The 25,018-nt window shown below is 35.7% G+C and overlaps 1 protein-coding gene and 1 long non-coding RNA gene across 2 annotated transcripts in view; one reads left to right on the top strand and one right to left on the bottom strand.

Moving 5' to 3' along the window:
- The window catches only part of LOC137489351 (uncharacterized), a 22,993-nt gene extending 11,954 nt beyond the window's left edge, over window positions 1-11,039 (top strand). Inside the window, exon 3 of the long non-coding RNA XR_015526457.1 lies at window positions 9,713-11,039. This is a non-coding gene — a long non-coding RNA (uncharacterized LOC137489351). The remainder of the gene's footprint in view (window positions 1-9,712) is intronic.
- A 2,460-nt stretch (window positions 11,040-13,499) lies between these two features.
- On the bottom strand, window positions 13,500-21,781 carry kcna1a (potassium voltage-gated channel, shaker-related subfamily, member 1a). The gene is made up of 2 exons (XM_087312189.1): window positions 21,433-21,781; window positions 13,500-21,109 (listed from the first exon to the last, which is right to left on the bottom strand). The coding sequence occupies exon 2, from the start codon at window positions 20,895-20,897 to the stop codon at window positions 19,419-19,421; it is 1,479 nt and encodes a 492-aa protein (XP_087168315.1). The 5' UTR covers window positions 20,898-21,109; window positions 21,433-21,781; the 3' UTR covers window positions 13,500-19,418.
- Between the last annotated feature and the right edge of the window lie 3,237 nt (window positions 21,782-25,018).

The raw sequence follows: 25,018 nt of genomic DNA, 5'->3' as shown, positions 1-25,018 counted from the left end.
TTTTTTTTGAAAAATATTGACAAACATTGTCTTAATTGTGAAATAACTGATGATCTGATTAGGAAATGTGTATTAGAACATGTATTTTACAATTTAATCAGCTTAATTTAATCAAAATGTTTGCTCTATCAGGGGTCACCAATCCTGGTCCTGGAGGGCCAGTGTCCCTGCAGGGTTTAGCTCCAACTTGCCTTACCACACCTGCCTGGATGTTTCAAGTATACCTAGTAAGACCTTGATTACCTTGTTCATGTGTGTTTGATTATGGTTGGAGCTAAAATCTGCAGGGCACCGGCCCTCCAGGAACAAGTTTGGTGACCACTGCTCTATATAATCAGTGGAGAGATTAGAGCTGCTGGATTTACAACACGTGATTTCATCAACATCTCTCGACATACATGAAAGTCATTGGATGTTTAAATGGTGGAGTAAACTTTGATAATTGAATAATTAACATTACTACTACTAGGGCGATGCAGTGGCGCAGTAGATAGTGCTGTCGCCTCACAGCAAGAAGGTCACTGGTTCGAGCCTCAGCTGGGGTTTCTGTGTGGAGTTTTCATGTTCTCCCTGCATTCGCGTGGGTTTCCGCCGGGTGCTCCGGTTTCCCCCACAGTCCAAAGACATGCGGTACAGGTGAATTGGGTAGGCTAAATTGTCTGTAGTGTATGAGTGTGAATGATGTTTCGTAGAAATGGATTTTGGCTGTGTAAAACACGTGCTGGATCAGTTGGCGGTTCATACCGCTGTGGCAACCCTGGATTAATAAAGGGACTAAGCTGAAAAGAAAATGAATGAATGAATGCATTACTACTACTTTTACTACTACTAGTAATATTAATAATAAAAAATGAATGCATGTTCTCCCCATGTTCGTGTGGGTTTCCTCTGAATTAAAAATTAAAAATCAACGCTACTGAAGTTTATTTTTGCCATAAGATAAAAAAATCTCACTGCGTTTTGTCAAAAGCGCCACTTTATTTGTTGCTGTTGAAAGTTTGTTTATTTTTGCAATGCTGACATTATCACAACAACAATGCTTTTATTCTTGCAACGTTTTAAAAAAGTCTAAAAAAGTCAGAATTGCATAACATTAACTTGCTATTCATTAAAACATGTTGAAATTGTCTTTTTAATTGTTGAATAACACATTTTAACTTAAAATTGCAAATTACAAAGTCATGATTCTGAGAGAGTTCTCAAATCAGAATGGTTTTTATCAGTTATATCTGAAATTAACCATATTTGCATGATTAAAGGCTTAAAACCTTTGAACCCAAAATTGCAAGTTACATGGTCTTCATCATTTTTTTTTTCAAATTGTAAAATTGTAAAATGTTAGGCATCCATTTTAGACTTCATATTGTAATTCTCTAATATACTTTTATTTGGAGAGTTTCATTCACAAATTATTATTATTATTATTATTATTATTATCATATTATCATCATCATCATCATCATCATTATTATTATTATTATTATTATTATTATTATTATTACTAAATTGCACATTTCCAATTGCACAAATACAAAATACTGTCAATATTCTTACAGAAATTCCTAATAATTTCTCACAATTTTGTTGTTTATCACAATTAACCCTTTTCTTAAGAATTGCATTAAAGTTTACAGTTTAGCACAACTCAATTTCAAAATATATTTAAAATTTTAAGTTACTGACTTGTGAGATGCAAAGCCATAATTGTGAGGGAAAAAATCTGAATTTTAAGGTCACCTAATTCTGAAAATATACATTTGAAATCAGAATTATTAAACCCCCTTTTAAATTTTTATTCATTTTGAAATATTTTCTCAATGATTTTTAACAGAAGAAGAACACTTTCACAGTATGTCTGATAATATTTTTTCTTCCGTAGAAAGTATTATTTGTTTTAATTTAGCTAGAATGATAGCAGTTTTTAATTAATTTTAAGGTCAAAATTACTAGCCCCTTTAAGCTATATATTTTTTCGATAGTGTACAGAACAAACCATTTTTATACAATGACTTGCGTAATTACCCTAACCTTCCTAGTTAACCTAATTAAACTAGTTAAGACTTTAAATGTCACTTTAAGCTGTAGAGAAATGTCTTAAAAATATCTAGTAAAATATTATTTACTGTGATCATGGCATAGATAAAATAAACAAAAAAGATAAAATAAATCTGTCATTAAAAAATTTGTCATTAAAACTATTATGATTAGAAATGTGTTGAAAAAAATCTTCTCTCCATTAAACAGAAATTGTTCAAAAAAATAAATGAATGGGGGTTAATAATTCAGGGCATTTAAAAATTTTGACTTCAACTGTACATATACAATTAAACTATATGATAGAAATATCAGATTGTTTTTATGCTGCGGCAGAAATACGCATCTTACATATACAGAACTGACTCCTGTATTAAAACAAAAATGTCAATCCTAAAGCTACAGTGTGTACAAGACTTAATGTACTGACTAATTCATGCATGTGCTGATACTAATGCTGTATATGCATATGGACAGCACAAAAACATGCTAACTGACAAATTAAAAACAAGACTGCTGGACATTTTTTCCCTTATCCTTTCAATTTCAATTCCCCAAACTATATAAAACACATATGTTCAGAGTTATTACTGTACGCATCAACTTTTACTGGCCTTGGTTTGACAAAAAGCACTGTGCATAGTTTACATAAGATGGGCGAACTGATGGACATGCCTTTAATTATTAAACACGGCTGACGGCAGCATTACAGAGATAATGCGAAGAGGAAGAAACCATAAAGTGAGCAAAAGCAAAGGCACAGACAGAATGAATGGATGGGTGGATGTATAGATTGATGTATGCATTAATATCTGCATTACGCAGTCCGATGCCACCTTCTGATTTCAGAGGAGAAAATGCTTCATCAGGTAATTGGAGCACATAAAGACATTCAGGAATAATAATAATAATCATAATAACAATTAAATAACCAATCGGTCCAACTGCAGCCAACCCGATCTGAGCTGGAACCGGCGATTCTTTGCATGGTAGTCAGTTGCTCAAACAAAGAGGCTAAAGACCATGGCCCTTAGCGTTTATCACTAGAGCTCCTTTAGAGATCAGAGGAGTGAGCCAGTGAGGTTAACCTGCATAGCACTTTGCTAGCTGGTCTCCGTTACACTCACTCCCATAAACCTTACTCCCATCTCGGACGAGCCCCCACATGTAATCCACCAGTCTGCACCCAACCCAGTCTAAGCTGGCATCGAGCTGGCTATTCTTTGCATGGGAGTTGGTTGGTCAAGCGCATGCGTATGGTCCTTTGCACAGTCACATAATCCTCGCCATGGCCGACGCTGATGCGTACATCTCAAAAATATAACTACACGTTGCTACGGAGCGCATTGCAAGCTCTGGTATTGGTCGGCTTGGTAGCTGTGACCAGTGTGGAGTAAATGCTTACAAGTGTAGAGTCCCATGAACTAGCCCTAGATGCAAACTGTTTTGTGTTTACCTTATGATTAATGTTCTTGCACATCCTCCGGTTCCAGCATATGAATGAGTAAATTTTAGCTACTTGTACACTAAGGTAGCATTCAGAAAAAAAAAACACCTGGAAGTGTTTTTGCAGAGCAACACATACAGCATGAAGTAGTATAAATGCATGACTATACGCAAGGCAGGCGCCGTGGGTCATGCCGATCCCTCGGCATAGAAGCATGAAACCTTGGAGAGCCTGGTGATGTCACATTAATTGTTTTATACTGAAACTTGCCTTCAAATAGTGCTTCCTTGGTCTTACCCATATTTATTTACACGTTACACACATGTCGACCACAACAGGAAATAAAAAAACCTGCAACTGCGTTAATTTTTTTAACGCTTTAATTATTTCAAATTAATCGCATGCGGTAACGCACTAATTTTGACAGCACAAGTGTGACGCGGCTGGGATGAGAATCAGCACCTCCAAGTCCGAGGCTATGGTGCTCCACCGGGAAAAGGTGGTTTGCCATCTCCAGGTTGAAGGAAAGTCCTTACCCCAGGTGGAGGAGTTTAAGTATCTCGGGGTTTTGTTCACGAGTGAGGGAAGGATGGAACGTGAGATTGACAGGCGGATTGGTGCAGCGGCAGCAGTAATGCGGTTGATGTACCGGTCCGTTGTGGTGAAGAAGGAGCTGAGCCGAAAGGCAAAGCTCTCGATTTACCGGTCAATCTACGTTCCTACTCTCACCTATGGTCATGAGCTTTGGATCTCGGATACAAGCGGCCAAAATGAGTTTCCTTCGAAGGGTGGCAGGGCGCACTCTTATGAATAGGGTGAAGAGCTCTGACACCCGGGAGGAGCTCGGAGTAGAGTCGCTGCTCCTCCACATCGAGAGAAGTCAGCTGAGGTGGCTCAGGCATCTGTTTCGGATGCCTCCTGGACGCCTACCTGGGGAGGTGTTCCAGGCATGTCCCACCGGGAGGCAGCCTCGGGGAAGACCCAGGACACGCTGGAGGGACTATGTCTCTCGGCTGGCCTGGGAACGCCTCAGGATCCCCCCGGAGGAGCTGGAGGAAGTGTCTGGAGATAGGGTAGTCTGGGGTTCTCTCCTTAGACTGCTGCCCCCGCGACCCGTCCCCAGAAAAAATGAATGAATGACTGAATGAATGAATGATGAATGAATGAATATAAATATTAAGTCAATATATATATATATATATATATATATATATATATATATATATATATATATATATATATATATATATATATATATATGGGATAATTTGGCAATATATATATATATAGTCAAACAGGGCCTTTTAGAATTAATAAAAAGTAATTCTAAAGCATCTGCAAATGTCGAAGAATATACTTATAATGTAAAATATCTAAATAACAAAACTTATTTGTACAATTATGCTGCTGATTTCTGAAATTTATAATAAAAACTTTACTTGAAGGGCGGTGTTCATAAGGCTGTCATAAAACCTGTATAATCATGAAATGACAAGTCTTGAATATGAATGAGATTTGATGTATTCTTATAACAAAGGTCTCAAACTCAATTTCTGGAGGGCCACCGCTCTGCACAGTTTTGCTTCAACACAATCAAACACAGCTGATCCAAATAATCGAGGTGTTCAAGAGTCATGAACGCCTTTATTAGTTGGATTAGGTGTGTTTGGTCAGGGTTGGAGCAAAACTGTAGAGCTATGGGCCTCCAGGAATTGCGTTTGAGACCCATGGCTTATAACAATTTTCTTTTAAGTGTTATTCGGTAAGCTATGTTGTTTAAAATGGAAAGGTTAGATTTAATGTCTATAACAACTTGGCATAATGAAATAGTCTGTCTATGTGTTTGTTTGACAACTTGACATTATCTATACAACGTAACATGTCATAAATCTGTCATAAACATGATTGTCATGAGGTCATCATAATAGTGAACAGCATAATTCATCTTTTTCTTGACATCAACTACATTGGTACCAATTGAATTTGTCAATAAAATATTAAATATTACTAAGAATGTTATAAAAGTGTTTGTCAGCTTATCATTTTGTCAGTATTGACACTTCCATTGAGACATTTTGACATTCAGTTTATTCCACTGAAATAGGTGATTAGAAAAATATATATTAATTATAATGGCTGCTTGACAATCATGTTTATGACAGATTTATGACAAGTTATTTTTAATTATGTCAAGTGGTCACAGACACTGACAGGTTTGTTGTCTTGGTAATGTCAAGTTGTCATGACAAAGTCAAAATAACATAACTGAGCAAATGACACTTAGTAACAGTTATCATAAGCATGCAAAATGTAAATCATAATTATAGAGGTGTCATGACAGTCTTATGAACACCCCTTCAGGTAAAGTGCTATTCTTGTTTATTTTCATGAACATATTTTATGAATATATGCTACGACAGAATGGATAGATTGATGTATGCATTTATATCTGCATTATGCAGCCCAATGCGTGAAACCGTTTCACGTGATGCTCTCAGAGAAGAAAATGCTTCATTGGTTAATCAGAGCACATGAACACATGCATAAACGAATCCATCTGCAACTCCGACTGACGCAGAGTGATGAGCTTCAGATGCCCAGATCATTCAAAGCTTTTTTAAGACATGAAAAGATGCAGGAAAAATCTTGCATGATGACAGCAGGATATGCATGATTCATCTGTATTGAGTTGCGCAGGGTGAGTTTCCGTCTTTAAAGGAGGGACTAGCAGAACTAAACCTGCCAGAGGCCTGACTAAGGGAAATGCAAAATCCCATTAGCGCGACTTTCCATCTGATTTATGAGTAGTTACATCTGCGTGTGTGTGTTCCTTTCAGAATTCATTCAGAAGCTAATGCAACGTTAATTTTAAACTGTAGAGGTATAAGGGAGAATGGAGCTTGTCATCAACAATATTTATCAAGGTGTTTGTTTTTGAAGGACAGTTTCTGTACATAGTCATGGGCCATTTTTACTGTTTAAAACGGGGACAAGAAAACACTGACCTATTGTGATAACATGATATTTGGGGTAAGTTGTCACACTAGAGCTTTTAAACTATTATAGGTTCATCTGCAAAATGCAAATGGTAAAGTGTTCTACAAATGTAAAAGGTGATGAAAGATAAGCTACAGTTCTGACCAAATGAAATCACAACATTGCCCAAAATTAAAACAACTTGGCCAATGCAATAAATATATATATATGCGCACAAATACAAATATTTGTGTACACACTAACTTGAACTGTTCTTAGGTTAATACCAGACTTTTTTCAGCATTTCCTATGCTCTACTTCAAATTTAGGCTGCTATACCTTTGTTTTATTGTCCATGTGATCCTATACTATTTCATAATATTCAGGTCTGGACTCTGTGGAGGCCATATTAAGACTGTTTTTGCAAGATTTTTTTCTTCAAATATTATTTCACTATAATAGCAGTATATTTTGTATCATTATCATGCTGGAAACAAAACCATTGCAAATGAAGTGCTCTCTGAAATTAATAGCATGATGAATGAAAACATGTCTGTACATCTTATTGTTATAATATTGTTATAATACTAATATTTTCAAATATCTTTCTAGATATTAGTATCCAGATTCAAGTGCAACTTAAAGATATAACTAAGTTATTGTATAATTTGGCAAGTTATTGGATGAGAGTGGTTTGGTTAGTAGACAATTGAAAAAAATATATATTTAGTTGACTTTAAAATATACATAATATTGACCTTAAGATTGTTTAAAAAATTTAAAACTGTTTATTACTGTTATTCCAGCCAAACTAAAAGAAATAATACTTTCTCCCATTCTTTTATTAATTATAATGTTATTTACGAAGTCCCTGCCCCTTTTGTCTAAAGTGCCCCTCTCAAAATGAAATAAAATTAATTAACTTTATTTTTATTTGCAATATTTCACTTAAATTTAAATCTATTATCTTTTTATTTCTAATGATGTTTGATGACTAAAATATTATTTTGATGAATCTATCTCTTTCACTGTAAAATGAATAAAAAATATACATTTACACACACACACACACACACACACACACACACACACGCGCGCGCACACACACACACACACACATACACACACACACATATATATATATATATATATATATATATATATATATATATATATATATATATATATATATATATATATAAAAACGTATACTTTGTGATTAAAATAACAGATTGAATACCCTGCTTAGAAGTACTTATTTTCTAAATGTTCCAAGGACACTGACTTTGCACTCAAGCCAATAACCTTGTATGACCCCCAGAAAACACATAACTCGGGGCCTCCATTAGTGTGGTTGGTTTCTGTGACTGAGAAATCCTCAATCAGTGCAGCAGACGGTAGAGATTACAGACTGACTGACCGAATGAAGCTGCTGTAATCGCAAGGCAGAGTTTCCATATGGAGAAGCCATGTTTACGGTTTTACAATTTCAAACCTTTTTCATAATGCTAACATGCATCATACTATGACAAGCCATTTTTACTATTGAAAGATTTGAATTCTTGATGTCAACAATTAATTTTTTACATTTTTGAAATTGCTAATTTCAGTTACGTTTAGATTTTTTATGGTAACAATTGCAATTTATGTAATCGGTAATTACATTCCCACTAGTAAAAAGAGAAAATAGAGAAGAAAATAACAGAGTAGCCCCTCCCACTTTAGAGAAATAGACAATAGCATTTAGTCATATCGTAGCAGAGCAACAACAATATATAATGTAATAGCACTGCCGAGACACAGTCTCCACATTGTAAACAAATTACAAAAATTCATGATAACAAATGTTTTTATGTTACTATAACTTAATGCAATAATCAGGTTTCAACAACAACAAAAAATGATAGCTCTACTTTGACTGATTTAAGTTGAGATGATTAGAAAAGTTCATTTGGTTCGACAAAAAAATTAAAGACTGCAGGAATTTTATTACAGTGCACATTAAAACACACCATTTAATGTATAATTCAAACGCTTCAGAAACAGCGACTGTTAAACTATCATGTGCTGAAGTGGACTGTGTACAGTATGTGCACGTGACATTAATATGGTACTACCCCAAAGAAACAAACATATTTAGGGGCCATTCTTACCGAATCCATTTTCCATTCCAACATGCTACATTTACTTTGTTTTCCATGTAAACGCACATAATGGATGAACATGCACGACTGTTATGCTTGTGCCTCAGTTATTTTGATGCACCTTGCAGTTGAACCATTTTTAAATGATGCATCTTGTGTTTTTACACGCAAACATGCGATCTGTGCGAATGGTCCTTACACTGTCTGAATAGTTTTTTTCCCTAGAACAGAATGTGCCATTAACCATATAGAGAAATGTTATTGTGTTTAAAAGCCTTAATTTTGAATGTCCTGGTTGCCTGTATGCTTACTGTGTGTGTGTGTGCAATGCAAGTGATTTATTTCAGCCACGTCTGAAAAGGGTAAGACGCTTCTGATGCTAAGAGCATTTGGATTGGTCGGAAAATATATAATCTCATAAAAATGGTAGATTTGTAAACTGCACGATTTGAATGCCTTTATCTTGTCTAGTTTGTTGGAGCAAACTGGATTTTAGATAACCTTGAAGGGATAGTTCACCCGAAAATAAAAGTTCTGTAATTAATTTTTCACCCCTATGTTGTTGTAATCCCCTGAGACATTCATTCATATTCAGAACAGAAGTTCAAATATTTTAGATAAAAATTGAGAGCCCATATCCATACACCCCCCCCCCCCCCCCAAACAGCATTGATTGTGAGATGTTCAAAGTGAAGAATAGGAACAAAAAACATGTGACTTGGGTGGTTCAACTGTCATTATGCGAAGCTTCAAGAACACTTTTGTACACCAAGAAACTAAACAAACAGCTTTGTTTGCTTCCACATCAAATGTGGGTGAGCATTTACTATTTTATAACAACAATTTGTTCAATGTTATAACAGTGTTCTTGGTTCCTTTACTAGACTTTAAACATCTCAGGCTTTGCTGTCTATAGATCAGAGAGCTCTCGGATTTCATCTAAAATATCTTAATTTGGGTTCCGAAGATGAACGAAAAGTCTCAAGAGATTGGAACGAGAAGTAATTAATTACAGAGTTTTCATTTTTGATGGTGAACTAATGGTGAACTAACCTTTTTTAAGACTAACAGATTCTTACTAACACCTCAAAAATGTTGTTGTTTTTTTCAGGGGAACCTTAAAACACTAGTGCATGCTGTAAAATCAGTGTCAGGGACACATGTTGTCGGTCAGAGCACGGCAGGACAGGAGCGAGACACGAGCCACAGGAGCCCGGAGATCTGCCTCAGGAGCTGCACTGGGCCGGTCGCCAGATCACCCCACCCCTGCCCGGCCTGCGGAGAGAGAGAGAGAGAGAGACACTGCTGCAGCTCCAGAGGGCAATGCAGAGGAGAAGAGAGCAAGGGTACTCAAACACAGACACTCCTAGATCATGTTTTGAACTCTCGAGGGGGGAAGCAAATGTGCCTGATGTGCGCGCGTATAAAGGAAAGCGGGCGCTAGATGGATTGAAAGCAGGAGATAGACATCTTGTTGACGATGTAAACTGACTGTTTTGTTGTCATGTTTGTTCAGTGTGCGCCGGATGACTTGGCTTTCTCTTACAGCACACAGAAACACACAGAGAGCCCTGCAGAGCGGCTTCATTAGGTGGGTGCTGCGGTCACCTTGCTTACGGATGTTTTTGATAAGTTTGGACAAGGTGTTCTGTGTTCTGTTGTGCACTGCAGGTTTTTCAGTGACTGGGTTGTCAATTTCCAATAACAGGGCTCAAAACCAGGGCTCTTTCACTAATTCACAAATATTAAATGTTAAAAAACATAATTATCCTAACTTGGGTTAGAGAGATCTATTTGATCTTGGCAAATGTAGTCAACTTTTCAAAAACAAATGACCTAAATCTTCTTCACAATGTTGTGTTGAAATTGTGATATAATGGTTTAATTATCTATTATATAGATATTTAAAAATATGAGGATACAGACATTTAATATGTTTAGAAATCTGATCTATGGCAATACATGCAAATTACATAAAAGAGATACAAGTTCATGTTTAGATTTCACATACTTTTCACTAATTCATGAATATTATAACAGTATTAGTAATTACGTAATATTTGATTAAATGGAGTTAATTACTGGATCTGAATGATGAAGAACATTATTATCACAACTTGGGGTCAAGATAAAATAGTTATCTTGGCAAATGTGGTCAACTTAAAAATATATATATATATATCTAAATCCCAAATAAACAGTCACTCTTACAGGGTATCTGCTGGATCTTAAACAGTTTAAAAATGTCTTCAATTTCAAAAACAAAGTTTTAGGCCTTAAAAAGTCTGAATTATTTGCTGAATTATTGTTCTGTAGATCTTAAATCATTTTAAATGAGTCTTAATTTTCCTATGTTCATGTAAAGCTATCCATAGTACCCAATCGGCTAGTACCCGTCTAATTGCTAACTTTCTATCTCAATAAAAGTTTTAACAAAAGATTATTTATTACTGATACTTCTTTACAAAAACATTTATTTTTAATGGGTATTTAAATGTTTTATCTGGGCCATTAGAAAAAATCGTTAGCGTTTAGCCTTGAGTAAGTCTAAATTAAGTCATAATGTTCTTAAAAAGGTCTTAAAAAGTCTTAAGTTTGACCTAAGACTTGAAACTTATAGAAGTGAAACTTGTAGATGAAAACTTGTAGAAACACGCTCTTACCAACATGTCTAAAAGAATATTATTATATATTATATTAATAACTATCAAATATAAAATATTTTTGTCATATATGCTGTCAATTTACATTAATAATATAATTAATATAACAACAAATGTCATAAATAATACATTTAATACATTTTAAATGGCCATGTTGACAAAATGTCTAAATGCATCTCAAACACCTAATTTTATCTAATTTTGTAACTGTAACAATAATTATCAACATAACAATATAAAAATTGATCTAATAGTTTAATGATAAGAATTCAATAACACAATGTACCTTGTTGAATATTTGGTTTCAGTAAATACAATGTAAAAAAAATAATAATCAGTGCAGTCGAATAAAGTTTAATAAATCCTACACACATTGTCAACAATGTTGCCAAAGCATATAAATACATTTAACAAAATAACAATTTACTTGTCCTGTCATGACTTCGAAAGAGTTTAAATCGTCACTTCAGTTTTTGTTTTATATTAACACAGAAAATCATGCAGTAAATTGTCATACAATATGAGGAAGTGATTCATTTTAGTTAATTGTTTTACAATTTTAATACTAATTTTATACTAATTGTTTATTCTGCTGTCCACTGAATAGATTTAACAGATTCACTGTAAAGATTATGATCAATAAGTCATAATAACATCTGTTTTTCTTGCTTATTAAAGTAAGTTAAGCGTGATTTAGCTTCATTTTTAACTGCTAAAAGATTTTAAATAATTCAAGTGATGAAAGTTGATATAACCTAATACTTTTTAATAATATGGATAAAACTTTTATGGCAGCAGCTCTTCACAATGTTGTGTTGAAATTCTGATATAATGGTTAAATTATCTGTTAGATATTACCAGTAAAAGATTTGGGGATACAGACATTTAATGGGCCTTACCCAATAAGGAGCAAGACGTGTTGGCACCATTTGTTGCTATTTTCAGACCAGCGCAACTCTAATTTTCATGTTGTGCACCACATTGTTTAAATGGCAAATACATTTAAATATTTAAAATGGCAAAAGTGAATTCAAACACAGCCTTAACGCTTTTTTGCCTCATGTGCTTTAGACTTTGTGCTTAGATCCTTAAAATAGAGCCCGATATATGGCAATATATGCAAATTATACATCAATTCGGTCACACTTTATTTTGATGGTCCAGTAGACTGTTAAGTTGGGGTTAGGGTTAGTGGAAGTTGACACGTACTTGCAAAGTTTCTCATAGTAAGTTAAATGTCTGGTGAGTTATCAACAGACATAAGCAGGCAGTCTACTAATACTCAAATGGACCATCAAAATAAACTTACCATCAATTCATGTTTGGATTAGGCATAAAATATGTATGAAATATATTTAAAAATATTGCAAAAATGGCCATTTACATATTTAATTTCATATGCATTAAATCATATGCATCGATAACGCAATGTGTGTATCCGCAATATTCACATCGCAGGATTAGATTAATTATTAAAATACATAGATATTATTTTTAAATTATTGTATGAAATTATTTATGCAATGCGCGTTATTTTTTTACATTGTATTGTTATATTTTTGTATTTGAATACTGTAACACTCCACAGTAAACCATAAAGCACTGTTTATTTAACTTTAAATTTTGCTCTGTCGTTTGATTATATTACATTATATTTTATCCAGATGTACTTTATGGAAAAAAGACTTGATCACACCAATAAATAAATAAATTATTGAAATATTTTCATAAAGAGCTATTCAAATCATCTAGTAAATTATATTCAAATCGCAATATATATTGCAGCAAAATAAAATATCGCAATGTCAGATTTTCAAAATAGTGCAGCCCTAGTTAAGCTATAATTTTACATATATATGTCTATCAGATTTCTGTACACTGAATTAAAATATTCATTGGATTTACTAAATTTATTTAAGGTAACTGCTTACAAGCAATTTATACAAACAAAATTAAAAATTACTATTGAATTGGTTTAAATTCAGCCAATATATATTGTTTATAAACCAGTTACATTGATAAAAGTAAATCCAATGAATGTTTTTTTTTTTATCAAAAAAGTTCTAATTGTCATGCTAAGTTTATTTCATATATTAAAAATGCATGTTTTTTTCACATCTGCTTGTAAAAAGAAATGGGACATAAAACTGTAGCATGTTCAGGAGACGAGTAATTTTCTTAAGTTATCAAAAAGTATCACAGACTCCAAAAAATCACTGAAATACACCCAACAGCTGATCATTAAAAATTTATTGATTTGGATGTATGATCAAATCATATTTGACATAAGAAACAAAAGAACCCTTGCATAGATCACAGACCATGCCTTTGTCAATGTACAACAAAATGAACATAATTTAGCATAACAAAAGTACAAAAAGTAGATAAACATGTTAAATACATGGAACAAACATTAACATCATCGAACATAAACATGTAGCTGAAATGGCCAGTACGTAATGACTGTATGGACTCTAGTTTGGGTTTCCTGCTCTCTCTTTTTTTTTTTTTTTGGCAGAATTAAACGTGTCAATGAATTCATGTCATTATATAATCCATGTATCATTCAGCATCCTGAAAGAGAATCTCAAATAAAGCCGACATAAATAAATCAATCAATTAAATCTGATCGGTGGATTAAATAACGTTTAGGGAACGAAAATAACAGCTAATAAATAATGAAGATGGCTTCAGGAACAAATGACAGCAAGGGCTTAAAAAATGATGCAACCAGAATATAGTTGATCCTCAGTTTTGAAAGGCTAAGCTCATGCAGTCTTCCATACACCATGCAGATTTTTGCAATTGCTAGGTTGCTGTTGACTTTTGGTTCGGTATGGTGGTATGGAGTTGAGGTTATTACAAAAAAAAAGTACAATGTACAGTACATTTTCGATGCTAATGCCGTTTATTTGATTTATTTCATGATATCGATAATACAAGCTATAATCTTCCTATATATTGTAATGGCTTGTCTTAAGGACTCGTTTGTGAGTCTACTGTAGTTTTATCAAGGGCATGGGTTGTTTAAAGCACAGTTAACTATAGTGCCACATGGACGCAACATGGTAATATAGCTAGACGAGGCCACGCAGGTGAAGAAAATAAGTATGTCTGCAACATCCTCCAAAAAGGCCACAACCTGGGAGCACTATTAGCGTCCCTCATTTTTCAACAGCAAGCTTTACATCTGGTAACTCGGTAGTAGTTATGTCACTCAGTAGTTTTCGTCTTTTCCTTCTACAGTGTATGTTATTTTTGAAGCCCCGCAATTGACATGCGGAAAATATATTGCGGCCACTGGTTTTGTCACAAATCAGTCACGGTTTGCTAATTTGTTCACTTGTTTTAGTTCACTCATGACAAAAAAGTATGAAAGTAATTACAATGAATTAAGATTTGGATCTGTTATTTTAATTAATTGGTTTCACAAATTACTAACTTATTCGCTCGTTTCAGTTAAATCCAACTTAATTCGTAACTTTTCCAATAATTGGCTAATTGTTATTAGTTTATACGTTCTCATTTTTACATTTTAGTACGATTTGCTTGTACCATTATTTATACACTTATTTTAGTAAAATTGTGGCCAGAAATTATGAATTTATTCTCACAAATTAATCATTTATTTTTACATTTTAATTAGTTGTAGCCACAATTTACAAATTTGTTAAATCATTTTAGTTAAGTCCCACAATTGTTCTCTTTTTGTTAATTTGTTTACTCGTTTTAGTTCAATCATGGCCACAAATTAAAAATTAATTGATATTAATAAACAATTTGTTTACATCATTTTAGTTCAGTCACAGCCACACATTAAGAATTTATTTCCTCAAATAAGAAATTCATTCTTTCTTTTTAGAAAAATTTTGACCATAAATTATGTACTTCTTCTCACAAACTAAGAATGTCTTCTTACATTTAATAATTTGTAGCTACAATTAATATAGATAGTTCAATCACTTTTTTTTATTTGTAAATTTAAGTCACGATTTTCTAATTTGATCAACCGTTTTAACTGTCATGTCTCAAATTCATAATTTGTTCTTTCATTTTAGTAAACCAAAGTTGTTATTTCTTTTAGTTATTGTAAAATTGTGAAAAAAAATGAACAATTCTATAATATAAATTTCGAAAATGTTGTCTTTTTTTTTTACATTGAAATCACAAGTTAATTCACTTGTTTTAGTTAAATCAAGTGTGAAAAAATGGAATTTAATCCAGTGATTTATTAATTCCCTCGTTTTAGTTAACCGTGGCCACGTTGAACTAATTTATTCTCTACACTACAACAAGGTGATAAATATTGCAACATGGCCATTATTTACCAAATGAGGGAACAAACAATTTTTCATTGTACACAGAGGAACAAATTAGTAAACCTGCTTGGATATTAGTTAATTTATGGCCACAATATGCATGTTTTTCCCAGCATGTCAAGTACAGGGCTTTATAAGTAATTTCTTATCCGTTCTGAAAATAAAGCTTAATATCAGCTTCTTGCGATGCAAATATATATACATAGAAAAACAAGTGAAAATATGTAGTATGTTATGGATTTACACCTTTACAGACTCAACTAATAACCTCCTAAGCCATAATTTATTTAAATATTTTATACATAAACAGTCCTCACCTTAGATCAGAGGCATAAAGTTTGAACATAATTTGCTTCAGTACGGGAGATAGCAAAATTAGTCTCATGTTCTGTTTTTTTTTTTTTAACTATAGCAACGTAAAGTACATGAAATATGAATTTTGCCTACTAAAACTTTATCGTTGGTGTACATTATGTCTCCCTTTACATTTATAATCTCTATTCTTATCAAAAGTTTGCCACAGCCCTTGGTTGATATTAAAATAAGCATTCTGGACAGTCCTGTAACTTCCTCCCTATTGCTATGATTTATGGTGTAGTTATTAAATATAAGATTATGCATAGCACCATAGGGTTTGATCACCACTCACACGCTAGGTACAAACACTCGTCCTTATTTTAGAATTAATCAATTCACCATATTAAAACACAGGCTGCATGAGTTGTTTCGTTTCATAAGCCCAAATTGCCTCTAAAAGCAATGTTATGAATTCCAAACAAAAAGCTTTAATAAACCCCTGAATAGTTCTTTCTGTCACAGAGCTGCAGCAGAGGTGACTAAACCCATGTTAGCATTATAGGAAACTGCCCAAGGTAAAATACTGCTGTTTGCCTGTGATTACAATCACACCTCATCGATCAATAAGGGTCATGTGATCAGGCAACTTGTTTACGAGCTGGTCTGGCAGACTTGCTTGTGTTTAGTAAATGAAATTAGCCCCAAACAAACTCATTTAATGAGGGACATTCTGAAGCATTTTTAATTATCATGGAGAAAGGAAAGCTTTAGCCATATACACTAGAACGGCCTACACATGATTTCACTTTCAATCAAAGTAGTTCTTGGTGGGTGCAGGGTTCATAATTTAAACTTTTAACACCAAGTGGAAATGTTTTAGAAGACATATTTTAAAATGAAAAGATTTTGTCAATTTTTAGCTTTGTAAATAGATGTCTAGTTCAGGGATGCCTTAACTTGCACCAAGAAGGTCCGCTGTCCTGCAGAGTTTAACTCCAAGCAAAATTAAAATCAGTAAAAGATTCAATAGGAACCATATCAAATAATCAAAAATTTCACACTTGGTGTGCATTCGCAGTCTTGTGGACTAACAGTGGCCGTTAAGTCCCAGAGACTGGGAAAGGGTGTCCCATTCATAGTCTTAGCTTTCAGGAGGGGCTGGCTTCTCCCCCTTTTCTGCTGCTATGTGCCCATGATGCACATTTCTGCCAAGCCAACCTTAGATGAGCTTTATCCAACATCCAAAGCAGCATAAATGTGTGTATTCAGATGCAGAGATGTCCAATCCTGCTCCTAGAAGGCTACTGACCTGCATATTTTAACGCGTATCTCAATTAACTACACATGATTTTGCTAATCAAGGTCTTGCTAGGCATATTAGAAGCTTCTAGACACTGTTGAGGCAAGTTGAAGCTAAACTTTGCGGAACAGTGCTCAGCCCTCCAGTACCAAGTTTGGACACCCCCAGAATTGGGATTGGGAACTGGACCTCTGGGAGCAGGACTGGACAACCCTAGTCTAGTTTATACCCTGTGGTATAGGAAAGCCTGTGCTATTGTTTCTTCCCAGATCTCTCTCTTTTTTTAAAAAAAGACTGTGAAACAACCAAGTAGATGTTGATTGTGCTTAGCAAGGGAGCGTTACAGATCCAAGGGGTCAGGGGTCGTCGTATTGTTGCGTTTGTTATAAGTGCTTGGAAAAAAAAGGCTAATTCGGGGGTACTCTTAGTGTATTATTTCTGGCTTATCATCACACTTCATAGGCTGTTATGTACTCTCATGTTCTGCTCTGCAGTGAGCTGTGCGGCGACCTCACTGAGGTAGACTTTTAATTATGGCACAACATAATCAAAACCACAATGAAAGGCAGATCCAAAACTCTGAAAGGTCCTGTCATGCGAAAATCATATGTCTGATTTCATATTCAAGCTCAGCTGTCGTATGAAAACACGTAAAGTTTCGGGTTTGTGCCTGACAACCATGTGTCACAAATGAAACAACACCAACAATAACAAAAAATCATCAACAAAAAATAAAAAGCACTCTGTATACACTGTAATGACCAGCCTCAATACATACATTATGACAGTTCTAGAGCAGATATTGTTCCCTTGCCCTGCCTAAAACTCCAGTTACTCAGAGGCACTTTCACCTGTCCGGTTGCTGAGAGGGTCAAAGGCACTAGCAACTAATATGAGTAATTCTGCCATGTTCTCTTTTGCATCCTGCTAAGATAAATTAAGCAATTCTTGATATCCTAAATTTGATCACAAAATGGAAGCGTGAAGTATAATTGCCCAAAGTTTTCTTTTTTTTTTTTTTTGTGTTTTGTTTTTTTTGCTCTCTCTCTCCCAAGAGAGAGAATGCCCATGCACTGCACTATTTAAGTTATATAATTTTTTTAACAGGTGCGCTTAGTATGAGTATATGCATTTGATAGTATCTTGATAGTTCTTTTTCTGTGTCCTCGACTACTTTTTAGATTGAAAAGTTTGCATCCCAGCGTTGGGGCTTGCATATATATTTTGTCACATTTCAGAAAATATCAAGGAATCGATGTCCCTAGTTTCCCTGATTGTAACAATGACACCCTTATGAGGTATCTCAATTGCAACAAGCTGTATTATACCGATGTCATGCATTAAATATACTAGGATACACAGTACCTTAGTTGATTAGGCCATAATGCAGGTTCTTCTGACATGCTATGATATCATTAAGATTCTGTTTCCCATAAGGTTAAACATTCAGTCTTTAAATACACCTAAATGATTAGCATCTCAAATCATGACACACTAGTGCACTTTTCATGGCGACCAATGAGAGGAGGTCGATGTAGAGGGGAGCTGATGGAGCTGAACACAAAAATTTCAAAAGCAAAAAAGGAATGGATTTCCTATCTTCATGAGGTAATGTCCGACGCATGCCAATATCAAAATGAGGATAATCTAAACATGCTAACTATGAGGCTCCTCCTTCGGCATTGTGCTGTCTTATATCTAAAGGGCATGGCATTTAATCACTTGGTGATATCTAAATTACAGCATCTGCTGGAAAATAGCAGCAATGCGGATGTCCATGAGGCGATGACCTTGGCCTCCGTAGCATCCCAGCAGAAGATAAGTCTTGTTCATATAAGGTGCTTTGCTGGTCAGTTGGGGAAGACCACCTACGGATGAGGCGTCCACCGAACACTGCACTTGGTCTTTTATGCACTTTCCCAGATGCAGTGTGCAGCTTGCTGAAATGTAGTCTGTAGTCCATGCGTGATGTTTTAGTAATCCCGCCGTCGAGAGTCCTTCAATGCCCATGGACGCTAGCTAGATGCTTGAGGAGGCTTTTTTCTCATTCATCCTCTTTGGAAATGTATATACTGAATTGTCTGCCTCATTTGTTGCAGTTATGTTCTAAATGTTTTGGTGTAGTATTTTTCTTTCGTCTGCATTGTAGAGTTATTCGCATTGCAAGGGCTCACGAGAGGAGGTAAAGTAAGCATTCATATGTGACTTCAGTCAGCACGTGACTTTTCAACTGTGCCTCTAGACATCGGTTAGCAGCTTACTTTTGTTCACACAGTTCTGATTGGGGATAGTGCAGTTGCCAGTTCTGAGGTTGGCCTCTCTGAAATTGTCGATGCTGTTGTTTATGTCTCCATCTATCTCCATGTACTCAGACTTGCTGACGGTTGAGGAGCTTCGGCGACTAGAGTTTGAATCGGAGGCAATGTTCGGGTTGCTCACGTTCAGGAGTTGGGCCTGCTCCTCTCCTTCGGTTTCTCTATGATAGAAATAGTTGAAGTTGGACACAATGACTGGCACGGGGAGGGCAATGGTCAGCACACCAGCGATGGCGCACAGGGAACCCACAATCTTGCCCCCGATGGTCACTGGGACCATGTCCCCGTAGCCTACGGTAGTCATTGACACAACTGCCCACCAGAATGCATCTGGGATGCTGCTGAAGTAGGACTCCTTTTCCTCTGCTTCTGCAAAATACACAGCACTGGAGAACAATATGACGCCAATGAAGAGGAAGAAAATAAGCAATCCGAGCTCTCGCATACTGGCTTTGAGGGTCTGCCCTAAAATCTGAAGGCCTTTGGAGTGCCTGGACAGCTTGAAGATTCTGAACACCCTGACCAGACGGATCACCCTGAGGATGGCCAGTGATGTTGCCTGCTCGCCCTTTCCCTCTTTTCCGTCTTGTTCCTCTGCTAACTCTGTGCCCAGCGTGATGAAGTAAGGGATAATAGCCACAATGTCAATGGTGTTCATCATGTTCTTAAAGAAGGCCGCTTTGCTTGGGCAAGCAAAGAAGCGCACTATCAATTCGAATGAAAACCAGATAATGCAGAGGGTCTCAATGATGAAGAATGGATCGGCCAGAATGCTAGGTTTGTAGTAGTATGTGGTGTTGCCTATAATCTTTATACGCCCCTCAGGGTCCTCTTTCAGTTCAGGTAAAGTCTCCAAACAGAAAATGACGATGGAAATTAAAATGACCATAACAGACACAATAGCAATTCCTCTGGCTGGCCCTGAGCTCTCAGGATGCTCAAACAGGAGCCAGATTTGTCGCTGAAACTCTTTCTCTGGTAAAGGTCGCTCCTCCTCACGGATAAAGCCCTCATCCTCACGAAACTTCTCCATTGCCTCCACCCCAAGTTCATAGAACTTAATTTCTTCTGAGAACATATCCAACGGGACATTCGCCGGCCTTCTCAGTCGTCCGCCGGACTGATAATAGTACAGGATGGCATCAAAGCTCGGACGATTTCTGTCAAAGAAGTACTCGTTTCTCAAGGGATCGAAATAACGCATCCGCTTCTTTGGGTTACCTAAGAGAGTCTCTGGGAACTGGGCGAGAGTTTTAAGCTGCGTCTCGAATCGCAGGCCCGCTATATTGATGACCACCCGTTCACAGCATTCATGATCGTCATGGTCAGGGGGGTATGTGTCCTGCGGATGCCCCGGCACGGCAGAGGTCTCATCCATGTTGTCCCCAGCCACAACTGTCATCCTGCAGGTCAAAGTTGAAGCTCCGCAGGAGTTAATTTAATGAAGTAGACATCCAATTGCCCTCCCAAAGGCGTTGCTTTCCTTCCTTTTCTCCAGTTCTTCAAATATATCCTGGTACAGAGTATAACTTGTTCTTTTCTTCAGCGTGGCCCCACTGCAGTTGTCACTGATTCGACCATCGTTCCTTTCCACTGCATCCACTTCGGCTGCCTCTGTCACCGAGTCAGAGAAAAATGGATCGAACAGCGGCGATATTTGCTTGCTCAGCAAGTTCACACTACTTATTTATTTATCTACTCATAATAATATGTATGAATATAAATCAGAGAAGTGAACAGCCTTAAGGGTGCACTTCTGACTCATTATGCTGTTTTAAGCTATTGAAAAGACGTGACAGGACAGTATTGCCACATAGTACATGCAGTCTACTTTTCACTACATGCAGCAACATATTACAGAATAGCTCAATTACATGTTTAAGTGAATAAATCATGAGGAAAACACGGCTTTCACTTCATGCTTATTAAGTGCTCACCTCGTTACTGAAGGAATGCGTCTTCTGCCGGCTGTCTCCTGTCAGCAATGCACCCTCAAGTCCTTTTTGCTGCATGAAAAAGGCTTCTTCACATCTTCTCACTTTCAGACCGTTCGACTGCGGTCCATAAATGTCACATCCATAACGCAAAACGACTCACGACATTCGCAAACGATCAAATAGCAATAAAATAAATATGGCTTAAACAAGATGCCTTACGAAGCTGCTTCACATTCAGTTGAAACCTGTGCTAAAAGACTGAAAAGGCTGAAAAGAAAAACATCAAGCCGCAACGTCCTCCCTCCGCTCCTGCTCGTGCGGCGGCACCTTGGTGTAAATGGCTTATACTGCATGAGAAATTGTAATGCTGCAGCTCAGCTCAGGCGGGAGATACATTAAGGGGGCAAAAGCGAACCATACCATTTCCAGACATCACTGCATCAGCAAAATTTCCCTCTTACGAGTAGACAAGATGACGAGCGGTCTGTTTTATCGGGACGCACTGACAGGGGGGTATGGAAGCGAAAGGCTTCTTAAAGGAGAGATCAATAAGCGGAGAGGGAATAATTCCTTAATCATGCCCAACATATTGTTGCACTGTATTGCACATGGGAGCGGGATGGGGGAGGGGAGGCTTCGACGCAATGCAGACCGCGCGTGGCCACAAGTGCCTGTCCACGCAGTGCGCGAGAGCATTTATGTGCCAACACTGGCGCAGTATCTGATTCGCCGAGCACTAATGTGCACAGAGACTTTAACTGACCACACTCGCCAATAACCACAATAAAAAGACGACTTCTCTCTGGTGCTCTGGAATACTGCGACTTTTTCATTTTTTTCCAGCCCAAAAGAGTCATGAAGGCGCGCGGCTCATGCGTGTTGTTGGAGAGTGGATCGTGCGGGGGCTGCTCGGCATATTTATAGAATATCGTGGGTGTTTGTACTCTGATGGACGGCGATTTTTGCAGCACTTCGCTTATAGAGCTCTTTCCAGCAATCGCCGATTAAGAGCATTTAGTCTTTTTATACATGTAACCTTCAGTTTACCTCAAGAATTAACTGGATTTATTTTAGTACTTGAAATGTTTTGAATTGTGAGTCATTTCTGTCATTAATTGTAGTAGTAGAATCACCTTTTATATTTCACCAATTTATGAAAAAAATATTGAAAGCGTTTGAGATATGAAATGACAGGAAAAAGATTTTTTTCATAAATGTATTCCTGTCTAGGGTTGTACATTTTGCTGCACAAATTTGATTAAAAATATGATTAGGCCATTTATTACTATTTCTATTGATTATCATAGCTTCTAGAAAGTTGAAAACAGTTGGGCTATATTTTATACTTATTTTGACTTGTCCAAAACGTGCCTTTACAAAATAAAAATAAATTTAGTATTAGTATTTATCTATTTACTTGTTTATTTAAACCGTTATAACCTCCCCATATATTAAAATGCAGTATTTTGGAACATATTTTGGAATATATACATATTTACACACACACACACACACACACACACACACACACACACACACACACACACACACACATACAGTTGAAGTCTGAATTATTAGCCCCCCTGTTTATCCCCCCCCCCCATTTTAGTTTAATCGAGAGATTTTTTTCAACACATTTTAAAACATAATAGTTTTAATAACTCGTTTCTAATAACTGATTTATTTTATCTTTGCCATGATTACAGTAAAAAATATTACACTAGATATTTTCCAAGACCCTTCTATACAGCTTAAGGTGACATTTAAAGACTTAACTATTATTAACTTGGCAGGTTAGGGTAATTAGGCAAGTTATTGTATTACAATGGTTTGTTTTGTAAACTTTATATTTATAAAATTGCTTAAAGGGGCTAAAATAGTTTTAAATAAAAAAAAAACTGCTTTTATTCTAGTCGAAATAAATGAAAAAAATATATATCAGACATACTGTGAAAATTTTCTTTGCTCTGTTTAACATAATTTGGGAAATATTTAAAAAAGAAAAAAAAATCAAAGGGGGGGCTAATAATTCTGACTTCAACTGTATGTGTACATAAATTCTGGAGACTCGCACATTCCAAAGAACTACAAAAAGAAAAGTTCAACATTAATAAGCATAACCAAATTTAATAATCATCAAACTCCTACTTATGTGATTTACCATGAAACAATGCAATATAATTCTGATTATGACGATGATGTAATAATACTTAATAAAATCCAGTGTAGAGATGGTGGTTTCCTACAACTCACCAGCAGGTGGCGTGCAAACACCATCAAAGCATGTAAAGTTGGAAATAACTGATCTGTCACCATTTTTGTAAGGAAAAAATAACACAACGCAAGACTTAAGTCAGCGATGGAAAGATTTAATTAAGGCGAGACACTAGAGCAAAACGTTTTTTTGGGCTATTTGGCTTTTTATTAAACAATTTTCAGTCTTGTGTAAAGAAAATATCCAAAATACACTTTAGTTAGGCCTACTATACACACTAAATATCGTATACATTACACTTTATCTTACAAAAAAATGTGAAACTGTTTTTTTTCTTCGCAGTATAATTTTAATTATTGAGTGATACATTGAAAATTGACGAAATATCCTCTGTAAAAATAGAATATTCTAATACAGCAAAAAAAGAGAGAATTCTGAACCTAACTTAATCCAATGTTAACATTTTTCTAGGCATATTGTACATGCAAGCAATTGAACACGTATTTTATTAAATGACCCATTTGCAGAGTCAAACAGCATTTTAGAAAGCGTGTGTCTTGCCCTCAAATAAACCTAAATATAAGTAAATAAGATTACTTATTTGAACTACAATATGACTTCTAAAACCCGCAGTTATATATTATATTATACTTAATTATCAATTAGACGTGTACAGTGTTTGCAAGAGTACTAATTGTGAATCCTCCAAGTTCAAGTTTTCATCCTCAGCAGAATGAGCTCTTAACAGCTAAATATCATGAATAAGAAATGGCCTGGCCTTTTCTCCCTTCACTTTGCCGCTCGATCACTTCCCCTCAGAATAAAGTATAAGCTACATGTACAGTACTTTGGCTGAGCAGAGATCAGTTCAATCAACATAAACGCATGAGCGGTCATTAATCAGAGCTGTCTGAAGTGTTACAGGGTCCACATGATATACATAACTGATATTTGCAAGCTTTTGTTTCAGTTGAAAATAAGTTTATTTAAAAAAAAAACAGTTCCCCTTTTAAGCACCACAATATTCAGGAATATTCAGTTCTTTGTTTGGATCGTTAGCATATTACTATGTTTAAGGTATTACAATGCTATTTTACATCATCGCTGAGTTATATAGGATACATATTCTACAATTATAAAAGAAACTGGTCAAAATGAAATGTAAAATATCTCTGAGATGATCTACTTTTGATCAATCCACTGTTTGCATGATTATACAATAAGTTTTAATAAAAAAACATTTTTGTAGTAATTAAATATTAAAACTTTTATTTTCATTCTGTGATAACAAGCAACATCATTTCACAGAGGAATTTTTTTTTTGCAGATTTACAAAGATGTTTGATAAAATGACTACATTTTGTTTGCCTT

The sequence above is a fragment of the Danio rerio genome, chromosome 25, assembly GCF_052040795.2.
Source record: "Danio rerio strain M-AB ecotype USA chromosome 25, GRCz13ab, whole genome shotgun sequence".
Lineage (NCBI taxonomy): Eukaryota > Metazoa > Chordata > Actinopteri > Cypriniformes > Danionidae > Danio > Danio rerio.
The sequence above is the reverse complement of the archived record's forward strand: the minus strand, read 5'-3'. Positions and strand labels throughout refer to the sequence as shown.

Excerpts from the sequence above, each read along its gene's own strand:
- kcna1a (XM_087312189.1), bottom strand. The coding sequence starts at position 20,897 with ATGACAGTTGTGGCTGGGGACAACATGGATGAGACCTCTGCCGTGCCG.